Genomic DNA, 26,915 nt, shown 5'->3' with positions numbered 1-26,915 from the left:
CAGACTCTTCTTTTTCCTTCTGTTTCAACTTTCTTCTAACTGTCCTATCTGCCTGGGACTAAAACTGCCCTTTTCAGGGAATCCTAAGTCCTTTACCCATATATCAAACTGTGCCAAATAATCCTCGCCATACGAGGTTTTCATAAACTGGATGTTTGGGCTGTCATAGGAACAGCCAATTCTTATTATAACACATGTAGCTTCACACTTACTTGCTTTTTCTTTTCTTTCCCTAACTTACTGTTTCTGTTCCTCATTGTACACTGTTATATCAATAGGTTATGACAACAATGGCTGAGGTTTTTTTTTTTCAGAATCACAAGAAGAGCAAGTTGGACTATGTCCAAAAATGCAACACAATAATCTTTTAGGTGTGTTCTTATTAGTAAACAATTTATCTGACATTTGCCTTAAACCAAAGTAGGTATCATTTAACACAACAACCTCAAAGACAACTCGCGCATGTGTACAAAAGCTGTTTCTCTGTTTCAGAATTTGGAGGAGGACAGTACTCTGTTGATTCATCAATATTTTGCGTGCACACCGGTGTGTCTTTGCGTTTTCGCGATCGAACCTCTCTATCCCGTTCCCCAGATGGGCCAGTTGTTCACACAGAACAAAGGGAGCAAGATTCAATTCCCACGAATCGCTGAAAGTGAATCCGTCGAAACACGCACCCGTACTTCCCCTCCTCAAGTAGGCGAGCGATTACCCAGTCGTCACTTAGGCGGATAATTCTCTAACACAACCCAATAAACTACTCGCAGTTTATTGTCTCAAAATTGTGTTTTATCCGTTGTCTGCAAACATATTGATGGTACCACAGTTTAGCAGTCCTCCTGGGCTCAGACAAACTTCTGTCCGTCTCTTATATCAGTCTTCCTTGACTGGGACAATCTCTGTCCATCTCTTATATCATTCTTTAAATACTAGGACAAATCTCTGTCCATTTCTTTTTTTTTTTTTTGACAAATATCTTTATTGATTTTTACTTAACACACAAAAACAAAACAACACGAACAAAAAGGCACATTAAGAGACATAATCATCAGAGACAACAGTAGATAAATATAGAAGCTGGACCTTAACATTGGTTAAAAAAATAAAAGAATGACATGAGCAAACAAAGGACAATAATTACACAGCGTCAGAAAGACCTCCTCCTTCCACAAATTCCATAAACACTTCCCAGATCTTAACAAATCTGTCATATTTCCCTTTGATCAAGTAAGTCAATTTTTCCATAGCAATACAATGTAATAGTCCTTCTGCCCACTTTTGTTTACATGGCCTATACATAGATTTCCATGACAAAGAAATTTTGTGTTTTGCTTCAAGTAGACAATATATGACCATTGATTTCTCATACTTACTGAGTGTACAATTTTCTGGGAAAAGTCCCAGTATACAAAGCTTAGGGCATACTGGGAGAGGTACATCGATAATCTTAGACAAAGTTGTAATTATCTCCTTCCAAAATTCCTGGATAGTGGAACATTCCCAAAAACAATGAAATAGTGTACCTTTATGTGTACCACATTTAAAACATAGATCAGGTGTGTTAGGATCAATACGATGTTGTACTACAGGAGTGATATATGTTCTCATAAGCCATTTGTACTGAAGTAATTTAAACCGAGTATTTATTGTTTGGACTTGGCTCTGTAAACATACGTACTTCCATTCTTCAACAGAAATTTCTTCCTTAAGATCCAGACACCAGGCACGTCTTTTATCCTCTGAGGATTCTTTTTGTTTTGTAGTGATTATTTGGTAGAAACGGGAGATAAGTCCAGGTTTACCGCAAAGATTCACAGCTATGATTTCAATGGAGTTCAAGGAGGGCAGGCTCAAGGAGTTTTGAGTTTTTGTTATGAAATGTCTAATCTGTAAGTATTTGAAAAAGTGTTTAGCATCAATGTTAAATTTTTGTTTGAGGTCAGTAAAATTTAAAAAGACATCTCTATCATAAAGATCTGATATTTTGTTGATACCTTTATTAGCCCATATCTTAAAGCCAAGATCATTGGTGCCTGGTGTGAAATGCTTATTTCCCCAGATGGGAGTGAATTGGGACAAAGCAGCATTTTCTTTCAAGTAATTCAATACCTCATGCCACACAATCACTGTAAGTCTAACAAAAGGGTTTAGGGTAAGTTTCTTCAAAATAGAAAGCTTTGCTGAATGAAGATACAGCTTGAGGGGGATTTTTGAAGTTGTACTTTCTTCAATCCTCACCCAGGTGGGAAGTGATGTAGTGTCAAACCAATAGGAAGCTGCTCTCAATTGTGCAGCCCAGTAGTATCCTTGGAGAAAAGGGACTCCTAACCCACCTCTATCATATGGTAAGCACAACAGGGTCATGCGTAACCTGGGGCGTCTATTATTCCAAATAAAATGACAAAAGATCTGTTTCATTTTGGTAAAAAAGTTGGTAGGAGGGGCAAGTGGAATGGTTTGAAAGAGGTAAAGAAGTTTAGGAAGAATGTTCATTTTCAGAATGTTAATGCGACCAATCATGGATAGTGGTAGGGAATTCCATCTGTCTATAGAACCTATCACAGATTTAACTATGGGGTCATAATTAGTGGGTACCAGTGATTCTATTGTTGGTGTAATCTTAACTCCAAGATAGGTAAAACTATCCTGAATATTCCTGAAGGGAGTGTATAGTGGTGGAGTTAATCTTTCTGAGCTTTTCAGGAACATAATAGTAGATTTTGTTGCATTGACTTTATAGCCAGAAAAGCTCCCAAATGTTTCTATACATTTCAATAGAGCAGGTACGGAATGCTTCAGGTTGGTCAGGAAAACAACTACATCATCAGCAAAGAGTGCTATTTTATTCTCAATATCATTTACGTTAATACCAGTTATGTCAATGTTGTTTCTGATTGCAATAGCCAAGGGCTCTATGGCCAACACAAAAAGAAGGGGTGACAAGGGACATCCTTGTCTTGTACCTCTGGAGAGAGGAAACTGTTTGGATACCATGTGATTTGTCAGTACTGATGCTCTGGAGTCAAAGTACAGAGTCTTAATCCAGTCAAGGAAGTAACCGCTTATACCAAAACGCTTAAGAACTTCAAACAAATATGTGTGTTCAACCATATCAAATGCCTTTAAAGCGTCAAGACCTATTATGGCCATGTCAGGTGCCTCTTTTTTAGCATGAACAATATTTAACACCCTACGGATATTGTGGAAACCCTGCCTACCCTTAATAAAACCATTTTGGTCTGGCTCAACAATAGATGGCAAATGTTTCTCTAGTCTGCGTGCAAGAACTTTGGCTATTATCTTAGCATCATTATTGATCAAAGATATTGGGCGGTATGATTCGCATTTTGTTGAAGGTTTGTCAGATTTTAATATTACGGTTATAAGTGCAGTCTTTAGTGTTGAGGGCAATTCCCCTTTCTCTAGTGATTCTTCACACATCTCTAACAAGGGGCTAAGTAGCATACCTTTAAATTTTTTATAGATGTCAATTGGAATGCCATCGGGTCCTGGCGTTTTCCCTCCATTCATACTATCAATAGCCTCTGATAATTCACACCGGGATATTGGGGAGTTAAGTTCTTTTTGAGCGTTGTCATCTAGTATAGGTATGTCTATTTGGTCTAAAAAAGTTCCAAGTGAGTGAGGAGTTGCTTTAGTTTCTGATGTATACAGTTTTGAATAAAATGACTGAAAATTATTATTAATATCTTGTAAATTAGTAATTGGTTTCCCTTGTTCAGACTCAAGTTCCAAGACTGCTCTTTCATTCTCTAAAGATTTTATGCGCCAAGCTAATAGCTTCCCTGCTTTTTCCCCTTGGTCATAGAATGACTGTTTTAGTTTCATTAGACTAGACGCTGCCTTATTTGCTGACAACTCGTTATACTGAGCCCTAAGAATGTCCAGTTTTTGTTTAGTTTGGTTCGAATTGTGGAAATTAAATTCTTCTTCCAATTCCTTAATGTCTTTTTCCAGCTCTGTCAGCTTTATATGTTGTTTATTTGAGATACTGCTTGTATAGCTGATCATTTGACCTCTGATAAAGGCCTTGAACGCTTCCCATCTAATAGAGGCTGATGTCTGGTTAGTATTAATTTTAAAGTAGATATCAATATTTGCCTCAAGAAATGTCAAAAACTCCGTATCATGGATCCATCTTGGGCTTAATCGCCACACTGAGGGTCCTTTGGAAGCTCCAGTAATAGTATAGGAGAGCAGCAGTAGTGCGTGATCTGAAATGACAATACTTTTGTACCCACAGTCATTCACGTTTTCTATAAGAGATTTAGACAGAAGAAAATAATCAATACGAGAGTATGAATTATGAGTAGCAGAGTAGCAAGAATATTCACGTTTAGACGGGTTATTGTATCTCCAAATGTCACAGAGACCCAGCTTATTTATGTGGTGTTGAATTGTTTTCCTGCTCTGGATGTGTGTGACATCAATACCTGAGGATTTATCAAGAGCTGGATCCAGTGTACAATTGAAGTCCCCTGCTAGACAAAAGCTGCCATACAGAGATGATAAAGTCAAAAATAAATTGTCATAGAAGGGAGCATCATCATTATTAGGCCCATACACACATACCAAATTAACACCCTGGCCCAATAAGGAACCCCGCACAACACAATATCTGCCTGCAGGGTCCAATATGGTACTATGAATTTTCAAAGGAATAGAGGAGTGTATAAGTATTGCTACCCCTCTTGCATGAGAAGAATATGTTGCTGCTATGACCTGCCCTGACCATCTCCTTTTTAAAGGTGCAAGTTCAGATGACAGTAAATGAATTTCCTGAAGGAAGGCAATCTGTGTTTTTAGTTGTTTCAATCTGGATGTTACTTGTTTCAACTTCACCAACTTTCTAAGACCTCTTACATTCCATGAAATCATATTTATCTTTAAATCCCTGCTCATGCCATCTGAAAATTAAACACTACCACTGTTGTCTTAATAATCAGAACATATAGTATTTTCAATAATGTGCCTTCAAAACAGATACATAACACACTAAACCAAGGCCTATCCCAAACAAGGCTAAACACCGTCTCAGTGCGAACAAAAACGCACATCCCAACCTCCCCCCAATGATCAGTGTCCCAGCTAGGCTCCAACCTGATCCTATAAAAGGAGCAGTGAGCAACAGTAGTCACAATAAAGAAAAATGAACAGTAGACAACAAATTAAAGCATTGGATGTAAACTCCGCCAAAATAATTAAGAGATGAAAAAAAAAAAAAAAACACTTTTGTGACCAATAAGAAAAATATTTCACAGTCCACAGTGGCCCAGACCAGACCATGGCTTATCTCTGACTAATATGACCATACCATGTCAGAGGAGAGCAGTTACACATTCTGTTATTATTGACCATCTAGATTATGAACCAAAATTGTTATTGTGTTACTACCCATTTTCCTCGGAGGACTCGCGTCGGCTTTCTCGCGGGTTGCAGGGCGGCAGCTTGTCGATGAATTTATCAGCCTTCGCCGCAGATTTGAAGTAGTGCCAGGCGTCTTCGTGCCAAATTCGGAGTTGCGCGGGGAACATGAGTCCATAGTTTCTATTCAAGTGTCTCAGTCGTAGTTTTACCCCATCAAAAAGTTTTCGTTGTTTCTGGACCTTTAGTGACAGATCCGGGAAGAACATCACAGGGTTATTGTCAAGTTTAACCTCCTTCCGACGTGCTGCGTTCCACACGGTGTCTCTGTCACGATAAGACAGAAATTTCACGAGCACAACACGCGGCTTTGTCACACTCTGTTGTTGGTTTTGTGCTGACGGCGTCGTACCCAGGCGATATGCTTGCTCGATGTTTAGTTGATGCTCGATATCCAACACCTGCGGTAGCCATGCCCTCAGAAACTCACGGCAGTCTCGTTTTTCAAAGCCCTCAGGGATTCCAACCAGTTTTAGATTACAACGCCTGCGCTGGTTCTCAATCTCCTCCATCTGCATAACTAGTTTGTGGACCTTCTCTTGTGTGGTGTCAGTGACTCGTGTGAGCGAGGAGATCTGGTCCTCCGCCACACTAATGCGACTCTCAGCTGCAGTGAGTCTTTCTGAGAAGGTCCCTATAGCCTCTTTAATCTCGTGGTTGGACGTAACCACTTCGTGCAACTGCGTGGAGAATTCGTTTCTAACTTCATGTAGTTGCGCGTTAAAGTCATTTCTGAGCGACTGAATAGCTGACAGGATTTGACTCACATTGCTAGCTTCGTCCTGACTTAGCATATTGTCAACTTCGTGTTCGTCCTCCTGTAAAAGTCCAATGTCGTGTTTTAGTGGTTTATTTTCCCGTTTTCTCCCTCGATTCCTCGACATAATACGATGTCCACACCTTAGAATTGTTTTGGGTCACAATTCGCACGATATTAACTGTTAAAGTTTACAATTTATTTCAAATCAGGCGGAGCCCTCTGTCCAAGCGACCTTTCAGCTGCGCGCCATAACCGGAACCGCCTCTGTCCATTTCTTGTATCATTCTTTAAATACTGTTTCCACTAATTTCTTTACACAAGAATGCAAAGTTATCACTTACTGGTTCGGGGAGCCCTGATGGCCTGGTCTCTCGTCCGAGTTCTCAGCTCCGCACCGTAGCCTTGGGAGTGTTCCGTCGTCCGAGGATCAGACGCATAGGGCCCACCCAGGGACGCCAAATTGTAATGGAAATTTCTAATAAACACTTCAGAACGCTTAACAGTTGTCTTTTCAGTCATTTATTATAGTAGATCATATAAAAGATATATAAAATAGGAAAGGAAAGAGAAGAATAGAAGAAGACACCACTTCTGATGATGCCGAGAGTACGCGCACTCTGAGTTGTGTTTTAGGAATGTTATGAATGAATGAATGAATGAATGAATGAATGAATTTATTTTGAATGAATGAATGAATTAATTAATTTATTTATTTCGAACATGTATAAAAATGTATGTAACTATTTGTACATACAAAAGAAAGAAAATGAAAAAAGTGACAAAAAAAAGAATAAATAAAATAACAAAGAGCTAATACATTACAATACACCGCACATTGTTCGAAAAAGGAGTGGGAAGAAGTACAATACTTTTTTTTTAATCTATTATACTCTGAAAGCATTCGCTCACTGCTTGTGTCTTCACGTGATTAGCTCAAGATTTTCTATGAAGCTTTGTTAGAGCGTGCACCTGGCGTGCGGGTGGATGCGTAGTTATGAGAACTCAGGCACCCTGCTTATCACCACCAAGGTCAGGAAAGGTGGTTACATCATGAGAAGATGCAAGCTAGGATGAACTCAAGCACCCTGCTCATTACCACCAAGGCCACAGAAAAGCGATTACAACATAGGAAAAAACATCTTTCTCAGTATAGGCCACTTGAGCTCAACACACAGAAACACAGAGAATAATAATGTTCATCCATTAAAAATTCCCTCACAACGTATAGCTGAAAAAGATCAGAGTGATTATTATTAAAATTAAGGGGAGTTAACAGTGTTGGTACAGTGATTATAGTAATATCTTGATTATAGATCATTAGTGCTGAAAATTTATCTGTACTGTCATATATCTGAGGACTGTATTACTTTAAAGTGTCCAGTTCCTGCCTCCAACATTATCACTGTCCCCAAGTAATGGCTGTTGAATTCAACAGCACTGTGAGCCTCATCTGCTCTGTGTCTCATTCAGTGTTGGGAAGGTTACTTTAGAAATGTAATTCGTTACAGTTATAAGTTACCCTGTTTAAAATGTAATAGTAGTGTAACTATTTCAAGTACCATATCTGAGTAATGTAACTAATTACTTTTCAATTACTTTTTGATTACTTTTCTAATTTTTGAATGAGTATTCTGTGCCGTTAACCATTTTCAAATTTTTAAACCTGGCAGTGTTAAGCTCAAAACAATACTAAACACTGTCTACTGAACCCCTTTTAACACATGAATTAACATCACTTAACATCACATCTTTTATAAAAATAATATAATAATAACCACCACAAGGTCAGACTTCAAGCCACATTTTACTGTAAAATCAATGAGTTGACATACAGATACAAAGTTACAACCTTTTTTTTTAATTGTAACATGTTTAAAACATTTAACATTGTAGGTGACAGAACTGAATAAGCTGCTCTTAATTCTTGTGAGATGTGTCTCTGTGTTAGCTCTTTGCCAATGATAAAACTTCAAATAAAACTGTTGACACTGTAGATCCTATTCTTCGTTAGGATATGATATTTCATCTGATTATGTCATCACTTACTCTGCTAAAGTCAATTTTCAGTCACAAATCATGAAGTAGCCTAAAACCATGCCTTCGAGCCAATATAAAGCATGGGGTTAGCAGAGTGGCAAGGTGCCCGGGGGGTTTATTAGCATCGCTCAGGGGTTTGTTAGCTAGCAAACTCTCAATGACATACAGCTATAGCAAGTCAGGAGTGCTAACATCAGACCCAACATGAATTAACTAACAATATATCGATATATAGCCTATTGCATGAGAATAGTACATTAGATTTTAATGCGGGCGGCACGGTGGTGTAGTGGTTAGCGCTGTTGCCTCACAGCAAGAAGGTCTGGGTTCGAGCCCCGTGGCCGGCGAGGGCCTTTCTGTGCGAAGTTTGCATGTTCTCCCCGTGTCCGCGTGGGTTTCCTCCGGGTGCTCTGGTTTCTCCCACAGTCCAAAGACATGCAGGTTAGGTTAACTGGTGACTCTAAATTGACCGTAGGTGTGAATGTGAGTGTGAATGGTTGTCTGTGTCTATGTGTCAGCCCTGTGATGACCTGGCGACTTGTCCAGGGTGTACCCCGCCTTTCGCCCATAGTCAGCTGGGATAGGCTCCAGCTTGCCTGCGACCCTGTAGAAGGATAAAGCAGCTAGAGATAATGAAATGAGATTTTAATGCAAATGGGAGGGGAAGTGTGGCATATATGGCTCAAAGATCTCTTCAGCTATGGATAGCTATCTAGAGTAGCTAGCGTAATGTTGTGAAACAAAAATATAGATCTAAAATAGGCATACATTTTCATTTGGACACACTATAAGCGTGTGGAATGGTTAAGATACAGAACGGTCTCTGTATGGCTCTGTGAAGGTAGTCTTGGCAATTCCCTGCTTAATTTGATATTTCGTTTGCAGTTATAGTAAGCAGCACTTACCTCTAGATGTTTCTTGAGGTTTGACATGGACATTTTTGATGTGGACAACATCTTGACAGCCGGCAAACAAGCATTACATTGCACAGTTAAATTTATGCCCTTTTCCGTGACATATCAGAAATGTTTTCTAAATTTCCAGCAGTGGAATGCATTTTTATGTGACATTTCTGGTAGTTTGGCAACTGAAATTCAGGTCGCTGCATGCACAGGCTAGTAACAGAAGTGATGGCGCTGCAAATGTAGACGTGATAGGAGAGCCTATCAGAAGGTCCAGAATGGCTATCAAAATATCGGCTGTGGAGGGAAATGGCAAAAAAGGATGTTTATAAGGAAAACGTGCGAAACAGTAAAAATATTATTTAATATTTTGGCAAGGTTTTACTGACAATATTCAGATGTAATTCAAATTGTAATTCTGAATATTTTCGTAAGTAACTAATTGAATGACACATTTTTCTCCAGTAACTGTAATGTATTACTGTTACATTTATTTTGTAATTAAATTACGTAACGCTGTTACATGTATCTCATTACTCCCCAATACTGGTCTCATTCCTCTCTTTCATTTATTTGGCTCAGTTGCAGCTCTGAGGTAACAGTAGGGGGCGAGTTCAGCTAACAGAAAGCAACAGCAGACTGACCATTTACAGTGTGACCAGAAGTGACACAGGCCCATACCAATGTGAAGCATCCAACATCGTCAGCAAGGAAATGAGTCCTCCATTGAGCCCCACCATTTACTGTGAGTTATTTCATATCATGCAACTCATGAGGTTTATCCAACAAAATGCATGATATTGGTCTCCACAAGATCAGAATGGCTCTAAAACAGATTAAATATGGGCTGCTCTATTGCAGATGGTCCAGAAAATTTTGCTGTTGCAGCAGCTCCAGTGAAACCCTTCATTAGCTCTGGGTCTAACCTCATACTGACCTGCTCAGCTGAGTCCAGCCCTGCTGCTGAGTTTCAGTGGGCTGTGAATGGAGGAGAGCTTGGTGAAATGGGCCAGGAGCTCAGACCGAGAAATATTCAGAGCAGTCAGAGTGGCAATTATACCTGTATCACACACAATAAACAGAGCCTGAGATACTCCACATCTGAACCCATCAGCATCACTGTATGAAGTGGGTTATAGTTTAGTAATTAATTTGCAACAACAACAAAAAAAGAACAAGACATTGAATATGGTCAAGCAAATGTCCTTCATTTTACAGCTTTCCTATTTCAGATCTTTCATTGCTGTTAAAATTTTGTTTTTGCCTTTTGCATGCTTTTGAAAACTGCAAAAGATGGACAGAGAATGATGGGCAGTGGCACATCTGAGAAATCATTCATTCATTCATTTTCTACACCGCTTATCTATTGAGGGTCACAGGAAAGCTGGAGGCAATTCCAGCTGACATTGGGCAAGAGGCAGGGTACACCCTGGGCAGGTCACCAATCTATCATGTGCTAATACAGAGAGACAGACAGCCATTCACACTCACGTTCACACCTATGGACAATTTAGAGTAGCCAGTTGACTTAATAAGATAAGACTTTATTGTCATTGTAGTTATACAATGAAACTTGTATAAGTTAGCACTCAGAGAAAACAGCAGCAGTAAAAAGTAATATAAATAAAATACAAGATAAAGTAAGTGGAGGAATTGCAGTGTAAGCAGGTACTGCACAATTGCACTAAATCTATGTACAACCCCGATTCCAAAAAAGTTGGGACAAAGTAGAAATTGTAAATAAAAATGGAATGCAATAATTAAAAAAATCTCAAAAACTGATATTGTATTCACAATAGAACATAGACAACATATCAAATGTTGAAAGTGAGACATTTTGAAATTTCATGCCAAATATTGGCTCATTTGAAATTTCATGACAGCAACACATCTCAGAAAAGTTGGGACAGGGGCAATAAGAGGCTGGAAAAGTTAAAGGTACAAAAAAGGAACAGCTGGAGGACCAAATTGCAACTCATTAGGTCAACTGGCAATAGGCCATTAACATGACCGGGTATAAAAAGAGCATCTTGGAGTGGCAGCGGCTCTCAAAAGTAAAGATGGGAAGAGGATCACCAATCCCCCTAATTCTGCGCTGACAAATAGTGGAGCAATATCAGAAAGGAGTTCAACAGTGTAAAATTGCAAAGAGTTTGAACATATCATCATCTACAGTGCATAATATCATCAAAAGATTCAGAGAATCTGGAAGAATCTCTGTGTGTAAGGGTCAAGGCCGGAAAACCATACTGGGTGCCCGTGATCTTCGGGCCCTTAGACGGCACTGCATCACATACAGGCATGCTTCTGTATTGGAAATCACAAAATGGGCTCAGGAATATTTCCAGAGAACATTATCTGTGAACACAATTCACCGTGTCATCCACCGTTGCCAGCTAAAACTCTATAGTTCAAAGAAGAAGCCGTATCTAAACATGATCCAGAAGCGCAGACGTCTTCTCTGGGCCAAGGCTCATTTAAAATGGACTGTGGCAAAGTGGAAAACTGTTCTGTGGTCAGACGAATCAAAATTTGAAGTTCTTTATGGAAATCAGGGACGCCGTGTCATTCGGACTAAAGAGGAGAAGGACGACCCAAGTTGTTATCAGCGCTCAGTTCAGAAGCCTGCATCTCTGATGGTATGGGGTTGCATTAGTGCATGTGGCATGGGCAGCTTACACATCTGGAAAGACACCATCAATGCTGAAAGGTATATCCAGGTTCTAGAGCAACATATGCTCCCATCCAGACGACGTCGCTTTCAGGGAAGACCTTGCATTTTCCAACATGACAATGCCAAACCACATACTGCATCAATTACAACATCATGGCTGCATAGAAGAAGGGTCCGGGTACTGAACTGGCCAGCCTGCAGTCCAGATCTTTCACCCACAGAAAACATTTGGTGCATCATAAAACGGAAGATACGACAAAAAAGACCTAAGACAGTTGAACAACTAGAATCCTACATTAGACAAGAATGGGTTAACATTCCTATCCCTAAACTTGAGCAACTTGTCTCCTCAGTCCCCAGACGTTTACAGACTGTTGTAAAGAGAAAAGGGGATGTCTCACAGTGGTAAACATGGCCTTGTCCCAACTTTTTTGAGATGTGTTGTCATGAAATTTAAAATCACCTAATTTTTCTCTTTAAATGATACATTTTCTCAGTTTAAACATTTGATATGTCATCTATGTTCTATTCTGAATAAAATATGGAATTTTGAAACTTCCACATCATTGCATTCCATTTTTATTTACAATTTGTACTTTGTCCCAACTTTTTTGGAATCGAGGTTGTACGTTCCTATGTGTAAAGTGATGAAGTCAGTAAAACAAAGTGCAGTGTAAGCAGATATTGCACAGATTGTAATCACTGGTGTCACAAGATCCATTTTACTGGGGCACGTGCCCCAGTATATATCTGTTGTGCCCCAGTAAAATTTCCTGATCACATTTCAGAAACAGTAATGTCTTTGGCACTGCGGAATAACCATATACGACCAATGTGTCCAAATCACACCCATTCGTCTCTATTAAATTGCCGGCAGAATACTCATCACACAATTAACTTGCATATATCACATGAAACCACACGACTTGAGCTTCCCAATGGTGTTACCCACTAGTTGCTGTGATAAACAGTTTGCGATAAAATTAACATAAATTAATTCAAATCAAATTTAATCATATACTGAATACAGCTCTGCGTCCATCTCCACCCGTTCTTGTCGGTGCAATACCTCACTAACTCTTGAGTTTACACAGCAAACCATACATCAAAATAAACAGCAGTCCCTACTGTTTCGAGTGGTATAAAGTATTCATCTGTGCCTTCTGCCTTCAAGTAATCCAGTTTTAAAATTACAGCAACAGCAAATTACAGCAACAATTTGTCTCCAACTTTCGACTGATATTCTAATGTAGCTTACATTACATATGTAGTTATGTCGGTACATTATATATTTTTACAAATTATTGCTAAGACATATAGTAGGCTATCCCACTATCATATTTATGTTGCCAGATTCCATCCACACAAGTATGAAAAGATATTTTGATTGCCATGCTTCCTATAGTGGCATACGTTCAAGAACATAGAAAATTCATAAATGCGAAATGTTTTTCCTTGATAGAAAAGCCTGATGTAAATATGCAAATATTATCCTGAAAATAAAAAAAAACATAGATTATATCATTATAGCATGTAGATGGATGGCCCTTATAATGACCATGAACTTAAAAGTAAAGATAGCATACCCTGAAAATAAGCCTATGGTTAATTTAGATCGATAATATCAGGAATAGAGTGGATGTTTTTCTACTTCAAGGTGCATCAACGTAGGCAACTTCTCATCTCATCTCGTTATCTCTAGCCGCTTTATCCTGTTCTACAGGGTCGCAGGCAAGCTGGAGCCCATCCCAGCTGACTACGGGCGAAAGGCGGGGTACACCCTGGACAAGTTGCCAGGTCATCACAGGGCTGACACAGACAACCATTCACATTCACACCTATGGTCAATTCGCAGCAAAAGTATATATTTTTAATTGAAGCTGTATGTCCTATACCGGGCGGCACGGTGGTGTAGTGGTTAGCGCTGTCGCCTCACAGCAAGAAGGTCCTGGGTTCGAGCCCCGGGGCCGGCGAGGGCCTTTCTGTGTGGAGTTTGCATGTTCTCCCCGTGTCCGCGTGGGTTTCCTCCGGGTGCTCTGGTTTCCCCCACAGTCCAAAGACATGCAGGTTAGGTTGACTGGTGACTCTAAATTGACCGTAGGTGTGAATGTGAGTGTGAATGGTTGTCTGTGTCTATGTGTCAGCCCTGTGATGACCTGGCGACTTGTCCAGGGTGTACCCCGCCTTTCGCCCGTAGTCAGCTGGGATAGGCTCCAGCTTGCCTGCGACCCTGTAGAAGGATAAAGCGGCTAGAGATAATGAGATGAGATGAGAATGTCCTATACCACTAAACATTACTGAATTACCTCTGCAGATGGACATCAGGAAATTCTTTGTCTAAAACAGAGGCAGGGACAGGAAAGCAGTAAGGAGAGATGAAGATAAGGTGGAGAGAGGTAAAATGATCTAGCTGTACGTTAACATTATCATTAGCTATGCTCTGTCAGCTGGCAAAAGTGATGCTAGTTGTAGATGCTGTATGAATTTGATTTATGGCTGTCAAAATTCAGTAAGGGAGTTTGCATGTTGTCCGCGTGGGTTTCCTCCGGGTGCTCCGGTTTCCCCCACAGTCCAAAGACATGCAGGTTAGGTTAACTGGTGACTCTAAATTGAGCGTAGGTGTGAATGTGAGTGTGAATGGTTGTCTGTGTCTATGTGTCGGCCCTGTGATGACCTGGCGACTTGTCCAGGGTGTACCCCGCCTTTCGCCCGTAGTCAGCTGGGATAGGCTCCAGCTTGCCTGCGACCCTGTAGAAGGATAAAGCGGCTAGAGATAATGAGATGAGAGATGAGAAAATTCAGTAAGTTCCTGCATTGGAAAAAGTAGTTAGTTAGTTTGAATCTACAGAATCCCATAGCACTCGAAAGTCAGTGCATACTAGCATTTATATAAGCTACAAAAACTATGCAGTCTTGCCAGGGTGAAAATCAATAACTACCATAAACCTTTGATATGGGTATTGGGGGGGCTGTACCCCAGTAGAGCTTTATGTCTAGCAATACCCCAATTGTAATAATTATATTTACAGTCCTGAATGTAAAGTGATCAGCATGTTAGCAGAAACTTGGGGGTGTATGTGTGAGGGGGAGGGGGTGTAATGGAGGCTACAGCTCTGGGGAAGAAGCTGTTCCTCAGGTGGGGTTTACATTAGACTGTATCAGCGGATCATCAGATTAACGTTTTTAAAACGATTAGCGTGCACACAGCAACGCCAATACACGATTAGCGTGCACACAGCAACGCCAATACACGGATACGCTCGGCTCCGCAGGCATCCTGCGCTCCAAATCACTCCGCCCTGAACAGCGAGTGCCCTCTGGAGGGTGCGCACTCCGGCCCTGTGCAGCTCACAGAGCGCGCGAGTGAAGGGCACGAGCAGTGATTCGGGACTGAGCCACTGTGTGTGTGATCCCAGTGCATATTGGGCATGCGCGTCACTTACCACTTGCAAGTGGAAGGATGGCAAGCCTAAAGACAATCATAACTACACAATGGGCAGTATTTGCATCAGTATTTGCAGTATTTTCATACTTTTATACTCTTTAATGAAAGGTGATACAAGGCGGAAGTCCATGCCGTTTTTCAGCAGTCGCATCACATGACCAACGCCAGCGAATCAGGAAGGTGGATGTCACAGTGACGTCCAATGACGACGCCAGCTAGAGCTCAGCACAGCGTATCCGTGTATTCTCAATGTTTACACAGCACCGGACCAGACACGATCTGGATTGAATACGTGGACCCTGGCGGATTCCCGTCTCCCAGCGTTTCCAGGCGTTTTAATGTAAACGGACAGTGCATCCGCGAAGAAAATGAGACAGATACGGTCTAATGTAAACTTGGCCTCAGTCTACTTGTGTGTGTTCTGATGATCTTGTATCTTTTGCCTGATGGGAGGGGGACAAACAGTTTATGACCTGGGTGTGTTGAGTCCTTGATAATGTTGTTAGCCCTCTTACATAAACAGTTAGCATAAACTATGTCCACATTTGGTAACTTAGTCCCCACAATCCTCTGTGCAGTCTTAACTATCCATTCCATATCTCTCTAGTTCTCTGCAGTACAGCTGGTGTACCAAACTGTGACACAGTAGCAGAGCTAGCTCTCTATTGTGCTTCTGTAGAAGTTTACTAAGAGCTGTGAGGGGAGCCTCTGCTGAGCTTTCTTCACCAGGTGGGAGGTGTTAAGGGTCCACGTCAGATCCTTTATGATATGGAGTCCCAGTAATTTGATGTCATTGACCCTCTCCACCTCTTCACCATTTATGTAGAGGGGGGAGGTGTTGTTTTCCTGGTTGTCCTGAAGTCCACAATGACCTCCTTTGTTTTGGTTGTGTTCAGTACCAGGTTACTGTCCGAACACCACTGGACCAGGTGTTGAACCTCCTCTCTGTAAGGCTTCTCATCATTTTCTGATATCAGTCCCACTATAGTGCTGTCATCAGCAAACTTCACGATAGTGTTAGAGGAGTGGATGGGTGTGCAGTCATACGTGAATAGAGTGAAAAGGGCTGGGCTAAGGACACAGCCCTGTGGTTCTCCTGTGTTCAGGGTGAGAGTGGATGATGTGCAGCTGCCTAACCTGACATTTTGCAGTCTGTTAGTGAGCAACTCCAAAATTCATGAGCATAGTGTGGTGGTTAATCCCAGGCTGCTTAGCTTGTTGATGAGTTCATGGGGGACCATGAAAGTGGAGCTAAAATTGATAAATAGCATCCTGATGCATGTGTTGGGATGCTCTAGATGAGACAAGGTTGTATGAACTGCAATTGAGAATGCATCCTCCATTAATCTGTTTCCCCAGTAGGCAAACTGTCGGCTGTCCAGATCAATAGGGATGTTGGCCTTAATGTAAGATAGTATAAGCCTCTCAAAGCACTTCATAATAATTGGTGTCAGAGCAACTGGGCAATAGTCATTGAGACACCTGACTGCTTGCTTTTTGGGCATGGGGACAATAGTGGTGGATTTAAGGCATGTGGGGGCAACAGCCTGCTGCAGGGACAAGTTAAAGATGTCAGTGAACATCCCTGCTAGTTGGTCAGCACATGACTTCATTGTGTGGCCTGGCACCCTGTCTGGTCCTGCTGCTTTGGTGATGTCAACCTTCCTCAGAGTGGCTCTCACCTCATGGTGCTGCAAGACAAGTACAGACTAGACTGAATTAATCTTGAACTCAACTAGGCTGTAATCTGCATGTCTTTGGATTGTGGGAAGAAACTGGAGCACACAGAGAAAACCCACAGACACAGGGAGAACATGCAAACTCCACACAGAAAGGTGCTGGCTGACTGGCATATTCAAACCCAGAACCCTGCTTGCTGTGAGACGACAGTGCTAACCACAGCACCACCATGCCATCCTACATGAGACATTTTAATTTGAAAAGTAAAATGAATTAACAATGACAAAATTTAATATGGATTGGGGTTGATTCAAATTTTTGGACATATAAAGAGTAGAACTGTTTTTAATTAGCATTTGAATAATATGTGTGTGTTTTATGTAAGCAATATAACATGACGGGGACTGTTAAAATTTAAATTCCATCTCAAACTATTTTGACTGTTTATTTGTTTCCTCTGTGAATTTTTACAGAAAAAAAAATACTTGAAGCAGCAGTTACAGAGTAGAACAGACAGTGGTGTATCCCAGTGTACATTCAGCAACCCCTTCAGCTCTGATACTGCAACATACACAATGATTTAACTGTGGGCCCATTTACACGAGGACGCTGTCAGGTAAAAACGACTACATATTTTATCGGAAGTGCCTTTCGTCTACACGGGGACGGCGTTTCCGAGGCTGAAAAACGGAAAAAATTGAAAACGCCTTCCAGAGTGGATAAGTTAAAAACAGCCCCCGTTGCATATCCGTCTATACCCAATACGCGAAACTCTGCTCGGATCTGCTCACGTCGGGTACGCGTTTACGTCATACATGTGTCATATACTGTACATGCCAGCCCGGGAAGTAAGAAAGTAAGTAAAAAAGTAAGAGCATGTCTGATTACATCGATCCAACGGACCTTCAAGCTGCTCTGGCAGCTTTAATAAACGTCCAGGAGTCCTTCGAACATCTATACCGAATCTGCACATATACCGTTAATGAACAGAGGCGGGTATAGTATGCGCTTACTTTCTTACTTACTATAGAGATCTTGCAGTCACGTGACCGGAAAGTACACAGACGCCATCTTGTCGGGCAACAACACAGCTGAATACTGCTGCACTCGTGTACAGAATGGATCACTTTCAACCGACGGACTACACGGCTCATTTTTCTAATGCACAGATAATTAGATATATATGTCTAAAATAAACGGTCTACAGATTTGTGACCCTTATGGCTTTCCGGATGGAGTTTTCACGACCGTGTCAGTGGATCTTGAACTGCCGGAGGTGGAATACCCAGACGTGTATAATTACCTCAACAACTTTCCTTCGCTGTTCAGTGGTGAAGCACTGCGTGCTTCTAAGACCCCGTCCATACGTAGCCGGGTATCTGCTAAATCGAAGATATTTTTCTACGTTTTGGCCTGTCATCCACATGAAAACACATCAAAAACGAATATTTAAAAAAACTCCGGGCAAAGTGAAGATTTTTGAAAACTCCGTGTATGCCTTTTCGTGTAGACAGAGATAACCGGAGTTTTGCGTTTTAGAACGTCACAATCTGCGCCAAAAAAAATGACAACAAATCTGCCCTGACGTCAAACGTGCAACCTTTGTTTACTGCAGAAGCCAGATTAAGCATGGACTTAAGCTAGCCGCACACCACGGCAATCCACGCGGTACCGAACCGACCCATTTCAGAGCCGACTCCCGACAGGGCACGCACATATCACCCGACTGTTGACGAGTGCAGTCGCGATTGAAGCGACATGTGACAACTTAATAGCTTTGTGATTGGCTATTGGATATCGTTACTGTTAAATCCAACACTTGAAGATGCTACAGGCTGAATTACAAATGACACAACACGGAATATGTAGCGCACTATCTAGGCTGCATGAGCTATTATTTCCAACCTTAAATAGTGTACTTATATAGGGGAGTTAAAGAGATTTGGAATTCAGCCACACAACTTGAGCAGAGTGGCTTTCCAGCCCACTGTGTCTATGGATAAAGCTTCAGTCTATGGAATTACAGTATATACCTGCATTAGGTGCTACCAACACGTATTTCTCGCGCTAGAAATTGTGTTTAATGATGTCACGTGTTATATGCGAAAGATATGATTGGCTATTGCTAGCGACTCTCGCCGATCAGTCTGGCTCCCGGTTAGTTTTTCGAATCGGCTGAGAGATGAGTCGGTACCATCGAAAACTAGTCTTTACGCCTGACTCGCAACTTCAGTTGGCTCGGTAAGCTGAAAATCGGCGTAGTGTGCGGCTAGCTAAAGAGTAATGGATCGGAGTAGTGCCTTGAAAGCGTTAATTATTGTGCAGGTGCTATTTACATGTTTAATTTTAGAAGCCCAACTACTGCTCCAAGAGCACAGGCGATGTGATTGGGGGTAGGATTTGGGGAAATAGCCATCTACAGGTTTGGAATGCTTATGAATGTGATTGAAAACGCAGATGTTCGGTTATGTGTGGAAGGGATTTTTTTTCGAAGACGAGGTGGTGTGGATAAAACATTTTTATAAACGGAGGGGGGAAAAATGTTCGGTTTTAAAAATACCCGGCTACGTGTGTACATGGCAATCTCTGGAGAGTTATCGCTACAGAAATTCAGGATTTGTCAGCCCCCCTAAGGCCCAATCCCAATTCTAATTTCTACCCCTACCCCTCCCCCTCCGCCTTCCCCTTGGCCCTTCCCCTTGAAACTGAGCTACAAGGGATAGGGCTTGAAATTCAACCCTTACGTATTGGGATAGCCCTTCAACGATCGCATACGTCATCGCGTACCTCCGTCAGCGTTTACGTTAGCAAAACGCGACCAAATGCGTCATTGGCTGCGACCAGCCGCTACAGTCAGAGCCAGAACCAGAAATCTCTGCTGGCAGGGTGTGATTTGTTAACTAACACCACTGAATGGGATATCTTTGGCGCTTCGTGCACCACATCCGACAGAATGAGGTGTCAGAACACTCATGTAAACAATAAAAGCGAGAATAACAGAACAAAACGTACGCAGTAAAGCAACCGAAAACAATACTCACTCCCAAAGCTTTTTAGCAGCAGCTTGGATTTCAGAAATCGCTGCTCATTCTCAGCTCGAAAGCGAATCAAGCGGCGTGTTTCCTCTGGATAACAACTTAAAACACGTAAATAATGGAGAAAATAAATTTATGACAATCTTTCGCCGCGGGAACCACCATCTTTCTGAAATCCGCATGAAATCTCGCTGAAATCCGCATGGCATTGTGGGAAATCACTCAAACCCCTTCGTTCGGAGTCAGCTCCAGGAAAATCTCCGTTTGGAGGGGTACAGAAGCCCTACCTCTTCCCCTACCCCTCCGCGTTAACTGGGATTGGGATACCCCTACCCCTTCACGTGAACGCGCAAAATGGAGGGGAAGGGCCAAGGGGTTGGTCCAAGGGGTGAAATGGGATTCGGCCTAAGATGTGGCATCTTGTAAAGAAGAAAAAAAAAACTATCGTCATTGGCCGGGTAAGTCACTTAACTGATGCTAGATATATCAGTAGTATCTAGCATAGCACTGACCAGCCGATTATGGTTGAATATTTTATATTATCAGTTAGATCAAGTATCAGTAGTCTATCACTATTACTGTATATATGGTAAACCTGCTTAATGAAATAAAAACGTATTTGTCCAGTTTAATTTCCTTAGTTTTTACCTTAATTAGCAATACTGAAATCATAATTCTTAGAATTAAAGATGTGTGGGCATATATATTTATTTATAAGTCCTTATAAGGATTGATCCTTATATTTATAAGGATTTACTACTAAGACAGTGGTAAATTCTTATAAGTTCTTTACTGTTTTTTTTCGTACCACACCGCTAAAGACCCAATCCACCCCCGCCCCAACCCTCTTTTCTCAGGCTCCCACTTCCCGGAATTTTTTTATTAGAGCAAGTCATAAAACTTATGCTGCAAATAACCACATGGATATACTGAAATAAATACATGACGAACCGGAGATGAAATGGTCACTGCACAGGCGCCAGTGATCGCTCCTTCCAGTCGGTACCCATGCCTTGTTCTTGTTGTTTGGATTGGCCCGGCTGATAGCAGCAATCCATTTTGCGCGCCTGTCAGGGTCCCGTGGCAGCCTATGAAACTTTCTTCCTGTTTTCTGACCTCTCCTGTTGTGGCATTTATATGCCATGCAAGTATCCGGCATTGTGGCACGGTAATTTTTGAATATTTCAGCAAAAAAAAAAAAAAAATGAAAGTCAGCGTCGGAAAGGCGGCGGAAATATGGCGCTTGACCGCCAAGATGGCGTTTGTCTACAATCTGGAGCGGATGTGACGTCACATGCAAGTGCTCCATAGCCAGAGTAGTCAAAATTTTCGCGGCGCAGATGTGCAGATCAGACAAGACGGAAGACGTTGCGCATGTGTGCAGACATAGCGGAGGTCTTTCACAGCACCACCTAGCCACCTGGCATGCACATCTGTGACAGAGCGCAATGCGTCTGTCACTAAACAGCGGTTCCTCCCGCTGGTCATGTTTCAATGGTCAAGTGCAATGGACTAAACCACAGTTGCAAAGACATTCCAAATACAATGTGTTGTACGTTTGCTGTGGGTTTGGTAATGGGGACTTTACAAGTATGTTTTGTTACGGGTACATTTGTTACAACTTTTAGATATGTAAACTTGGGCCCTGTACTACGAACGGAGGTTAACCTACCCAGAAGTAACCCAGGGTTCCCCCGCTAAACCGGGGTTGACAAAACCTGGTTATCTTGTTTGGGGTTAAACGGTACTACGACGCCAGTTATGAAGTTGATTTGTTGAACCTGTGTTAACCTAATCAGGGTTAATGCGCGTTCACGTGAAAGGGGAGGTTATCAGCGCAAATCACCACTGTTCACAATGGCACGGTCGCCGTACTTCACGGAGGAAGAATGCGCTGTCATAATGCAAAGCTACGAGGAGTTCAAAACAACATTAAGAGCAAAATCTAACACAGCGGCTGCCAATAAGGAGCGGCAAGCATGTTGGCAACGAATTGCCGATCGGGTAAATGCGCAAGTCATTCTCCCTTCTACATGTTCCAGAACAGAAGTATCGGATGAGAGAAAGCTTCATGATCAATCACAAGTCACAGAAAATGGTCCTTCGACGTGGCCCCAGTCATATATAGCTTGTTTAATGTCCGAAAAATCCTGAATAAAATTTGGTATGGTAAATTCATGGAGTAGCCTAAGCTGATATGTGCACAGAGTCACATGAATTAGGATGACTGACTGTTCAGTCCCTTTGACTAAGTTGGTGTATGTCCTGTGAACATTTCAGAGGCAACAGCAGTGCCAAACGCACCTGGCAACAGGTGAAAATGAAATATAAAAACATCATTCATAATGGTGTGTGTGTGCATGCGCGCGTGCAAGCAAGCATTCATTTGCCTTTTATTTATTCAAGTTTTATCTGTTTGCCTAGTTCAAATTGTTTTGTATATAGTTTATAATGTTGTTGTGTGATATTAATGATAATATTGTGGGAAAACTACTTTGCACGGACGTTCATTTAATTTATTCTATCGTCATTTTGTTTGTTCTATTTTTGTGTATTTTATTTATTTATCTGTTTGTCTAGTTGTATCTATTTTTCTAATAATAATATATTTTTTGCATTAATAGTTTGTTTTTTCCTATTAAAATAATCTTGTGTTCTTGTTATAACTTTATCTATTTATCTGACTGTTTATAGTTGTATCTATTTTTGTTACAATTTCAATATTTTTAATATAGAAAGTTTGTTTTTTTCTATTAAAATGTTCTTGTGTGATAACTAGTTCTTGTGTTATTTATTGTAGTTTTATCTATTTTGTATCTCAGACTTAAATATTTTTGTAAAACAAGTGTTTTTCTATAAAATATTCTTGCGTTCTTGATAACTATGTTCTTGAGTGGGTTTTTTTTTTTTTTTACAGAAAAGCCGTTCTGGATGGACATTCATTGAAGCCCTCGTTTTTTAATGGTTATTTATGAGCGTTTAGGGGTTACAATAATGTAAGTCTAGGTTGCTTTATATAAAAGGTATGTCCAGAAATATTGATGTCACTGTCTAAGCAGAGGGATCTGGCTTCTTTAGACGCTGTCTTCTTAAAACTGAATAAATATTTAAAAAGAGCCAAATGAGCCAGTCTTTCGAACGGCTCTTTTCAAAGAACGGATCACAAAGATGCGATCAAAGAGCCATAAATCCCATCTCTAATCTGCGCTCCGATATCGCACGGGTCATCCAGGTACGCTGGCATTGTCTCTAGAGGAAATGTCGGTGGAGAGGTGGTGTTTAAAAAGGGTGTGGTTAATCGGAAACCTCGGGTTAACCAAGAACATAACCTGAGACGAGCAGGTTTGAGATGCAGCGTAAGTTGCCATGGCAGCATACCTCGGTTTGAACATAGCCAACTTTCGTAGTATGGGTTAATCGGGAAGTTACGCTGCACGTGATCAAGTTGCTCTCGAAGTTACCCTGGTAAGCCAGAAAACCCGCTTCGTAGTACAGGGCCCTGAAATGTTTGGTACATGTGTTCATAGTAAAAGACGGGTTTAAACAGCGCAAGCATTTATTAGTATTCACTATAAACAATAGCGTGTAAAGATTCATTAAGTGCGCACGTTTAACATCTGAATCCTTTTCTACTAGAGTTTATCTAACATCAGCCAGAAATGTTTGTAGCCATTTACCTGCTGTAGTCTTCCGGGTGCGGGACCAAACCAGAACGCAGGTCTGAAAGCGCTTTTCCAGGTTTCTTCCACGATGCGCGGGAAAGCAGCTCATTAGAGCGGAGAGAAATGGTCTAAAAATCTTACGTAAGTGTTTGTTGTAATATTTAAGGTCTGCACATTGTTGTAGGAGTGTAATGCATGCAGTGAAAATGTTTAGAACTGTTAAAATCTGTCTAGATGTGTTGATTGATTTTAATTGTGTTAAGACTGTGCCATAGTCTTTTAAATATGCGCTGCACTGTTCGTTGGGGAGATGGCCTCCGCAGGGAGAGGACGCATGACTTGAGCTCTGTGTGAGTAATGCCAGAGTAGCCTAGCTTGCGTGGGCATTTTGTCCCAGAATTTTTTTTTGTTTGGTTTTGTCATCAGTGGTTTTTTTTGTTTGTCCTGTTTGTGTTAACTGCCGGCTTAAGAATAAAAAGAAAACTATTTTTGTACAAGAATTTTCCTTGTTTTGCTCATCATTCTGACTGACTACTCCATCCGCTCGGCACACTCTATTACAACATCCAATTGAATTCCACACATTTATGCGTCACCGTATAGACGCAGATTTCCTCCTTGAAAACGGTCGTGTAGACACGGAAAAAAGTGAGAACGAAAACGGACTTTTGCGTTTTTGTTTCAGACCGTCCCCGTGTAAAGTGGGCCTGTAAGTACAAATATATTCCTGGTACTGATTTGTTTTAAGCTGAAGAAATATGTTGGCTTAATCTGACAGAAAGTGAGTGTGTACTGTGTGTTACAGTTGGACCAGATAATGTAATAATTAATTGACCACATGAAGTGGAAGGGAGACAACTGTGGTCTTGTCATACCACACTGAATCTACACCAAATGCTTTATTTGTATGCATGTTTAAAGGGAATTTAACTAATTTAACTGAAGTGAATACAGCCATATTTACTGTAGAGCAGGTTACCTTAACACACTGGAACCTACAGTGGTGCTTGAAAGTTTGTGAACCATTTAGAACTTTCTATATTTCTGCATAAATATGACCTAAAACATCAGATTTTCATACAAGATGGTCATGATCTTTCGCAAACTGCAGACGAGCAGCAATGTTCTTTTTGGAGAGCAGTGGCTTTCTCCTTACAACCCTGCCATGCACACACTGTAAAAAAAAAAAGTCCGTCGTTTTTACGGAATAATGCTGGCAACTTTGGTTGCCAGAACAATTCCGTAAAATATACATCAAAACTGTAATAACCTTTACAAAGAAAGATGTAAATTTTACGTTTTTAACCAGTATAATAATCATTGGAATTCAGTCACATTCACATTACACTAATAAAACAATATATATCAGTAAGATTTACATCTATTTCTTGTGTATTGTACATCATACTGCATTACATCTCACTGAAAAATATCTCGTCTCATCTCATCTCATTATCTCTAGCCACTTTATCCTTCTACAGGGTCGCAGGCAAGCTGGAGCCTATCCCAGCTTACTACGGGCGAAAGGCGGGGTACACCCTGGACAAGTCACCAGGTCATCACAGGGCTGACACATAGGCCAAGTTTACATTAGACCGTATCTGTCTCGTTTTCTTCGCGGATGCACTGTCCGTTTACATTAAACCGCCTGGAAACGCCGGAAAACGGGAATCCGCCAGGGTCCACGTATTCAATCCAGATTGTGTCAGCTCCGGTGCTGTGTAAACATTGAGATACGCGGATACGCTGTGCTGAGCTCTAGCTGGCGTCGTCATTGGACAACGTCACTGTGACATCCACCTTCCTGATTCGCTGGTGTTGGTCATGTGACGCGACTGCTGAAAAACGGCGTGGACTTCCGCCTTGTATCACCTTTCATTAAAGAGTATAAAAGTATGAAAATACTGCAAATACTGATGCAAATACTGCCCATTGTGTAGTTATGATTGTCTTTAGGCTTGCCATCCTTTCACTTGCAAGTGGTAAGTGATATGCGCTGGGATCACACACACAGCGGCTCAGTCCCGAATTACTGGTTGTGCACTTCACTCGCGCGCTCTGTGAGCTGCGCAAGGCCGGAGTGCGCACCCTCCAGAGGGCACTCGCTGTTCAGGGCGGAGTGATTTGGAGTGCAGGATGCCTGCGGAGCCGAGCGTATCCGTGTATTGGTGTTGCTGTGTGCACGCAAATCGTGTATTGGTGTTGCTGTGTGCACACTAATCGTTTTAAAAACATTAATCTGATGATCCGCTGATACGGTCTAATGTAAACATGGGCATAGACAGACAACCATTCACATTCACACCTACGGTCAATTTAGAGTCACCAGTTAACCTAACCTGCATGTCTTTGGACTGTGGGGGAAACCGGAGCACCCGGAGGAAACCCACGCGGACACGGGGAGAACATGCAAACTCCGCACAGAAAGGCCCTCGCCGGCCACGGGGCTCGAACCCGGACCTTCTTGCTGTGAGGCGACAGCGCTAACCACTACACCACCGTGCCGCCTTACTGAAAAATATAATTATTTAAACATTATTTCACTGTAAAAAGTCTCATTATAAAGCTGTTAAGTTAACTGATTTTGTCTGTATACTGTATAAGAAAATCCTGTCACTTATACGGAATAATGCTGGCAACTTTGGTTGCCAGAACAATTCCGTAAAATATACATCAAAACTATAACAACCTTTACGAAGAAAAATGTAAATTTTACGTTTTAAACCAGTATAATCATTGGAATTCAGTCACATTAACATTATACTAAAAACAATATATTTCAGTAAGATTTACATCTATTTCTTGTGTATTGTACATCACACTGCATTTAGTCTCACTGAAAAATAATAATTATTTACACTTGTACAACATGTGGCCTGAATATTACAATTATTTTTTTTTGAGCTTTCAGTTTACTTAATTCCATTATGCAAGTAAGCAGTTTTAATTTGGCAGAATTTAGAAACTATAATGTGTACTGTATATTATACATAAACTAATGTGTACATTTTGCAAGTAAAAAGACTTTAAGTTCACTTTATACACAACTCAAAGTAAGAATGACTAACAATAGTAAAAGCAATTTTGTTTCAAGTAAGTTTTACTAGAGGTTATGAAGGAAACATTACATAGGTTCAAAAATACATCAAGTCAGATCAAAGTCAGACATAAAGCCTCAGTTTTCATGAATGTGTTGACTAACAGCTATAGGGAATAACAGCAACAAAACACATCACATCTGTAGAAATGTCAACATTCATTTGAATAGAAATGTA

At 41.1% G+C, this 26,915-nt stretch overlaps 1 protein-coding gene across 1 annotated transcript in view; it reads left to right on the top strand.

Moving 5' to 3' along the window:
- Window positions 1-10,271, top strand: part of LOC132886233 (carcinoembryonic antigen-related cell adhesion molecule 2-like) — a 130,140-nt gene extending 119,869 nt beyond the window's left edge. The window contains exons 4-5 of the mRNA XM_060920797.1: window positions 9,750-9,889; window positions 10,006-10,271. Of these exons, the coding sequence (XP_060776780.1) occupies window positions 9,750-9,889; window positions 10,006-10,271 (406 nt within the window). The remainder of the gene's footprint in view (window positions 1-9,749; window positions 9,890-10,005) is intronic.
- The last annotated feature ends 16,644 nt before the right edge of the window (window positions 10,272-26,915 follow it).

The sequence above is a fragment of the Neoarius graeffei genome, chromosome 5 (assembly GCF_027579695.1).
Source record: "Neoarius graeffei isolate fNeoGra1 chromosome 5, fNeoGra1.pri, whole genome shotgun sequence".
NCBI classification, from domain to species: Eukaryota; Metazoa; Chordata; class Actinopteri; order Siluriformes; family Ariidae; genus Neoarius; species Neoarius graeffei.
Note: the sequence above shows the minus strand (reverse complement) of the source record. Positions and strands in the feature narration are given on the sequence as shown.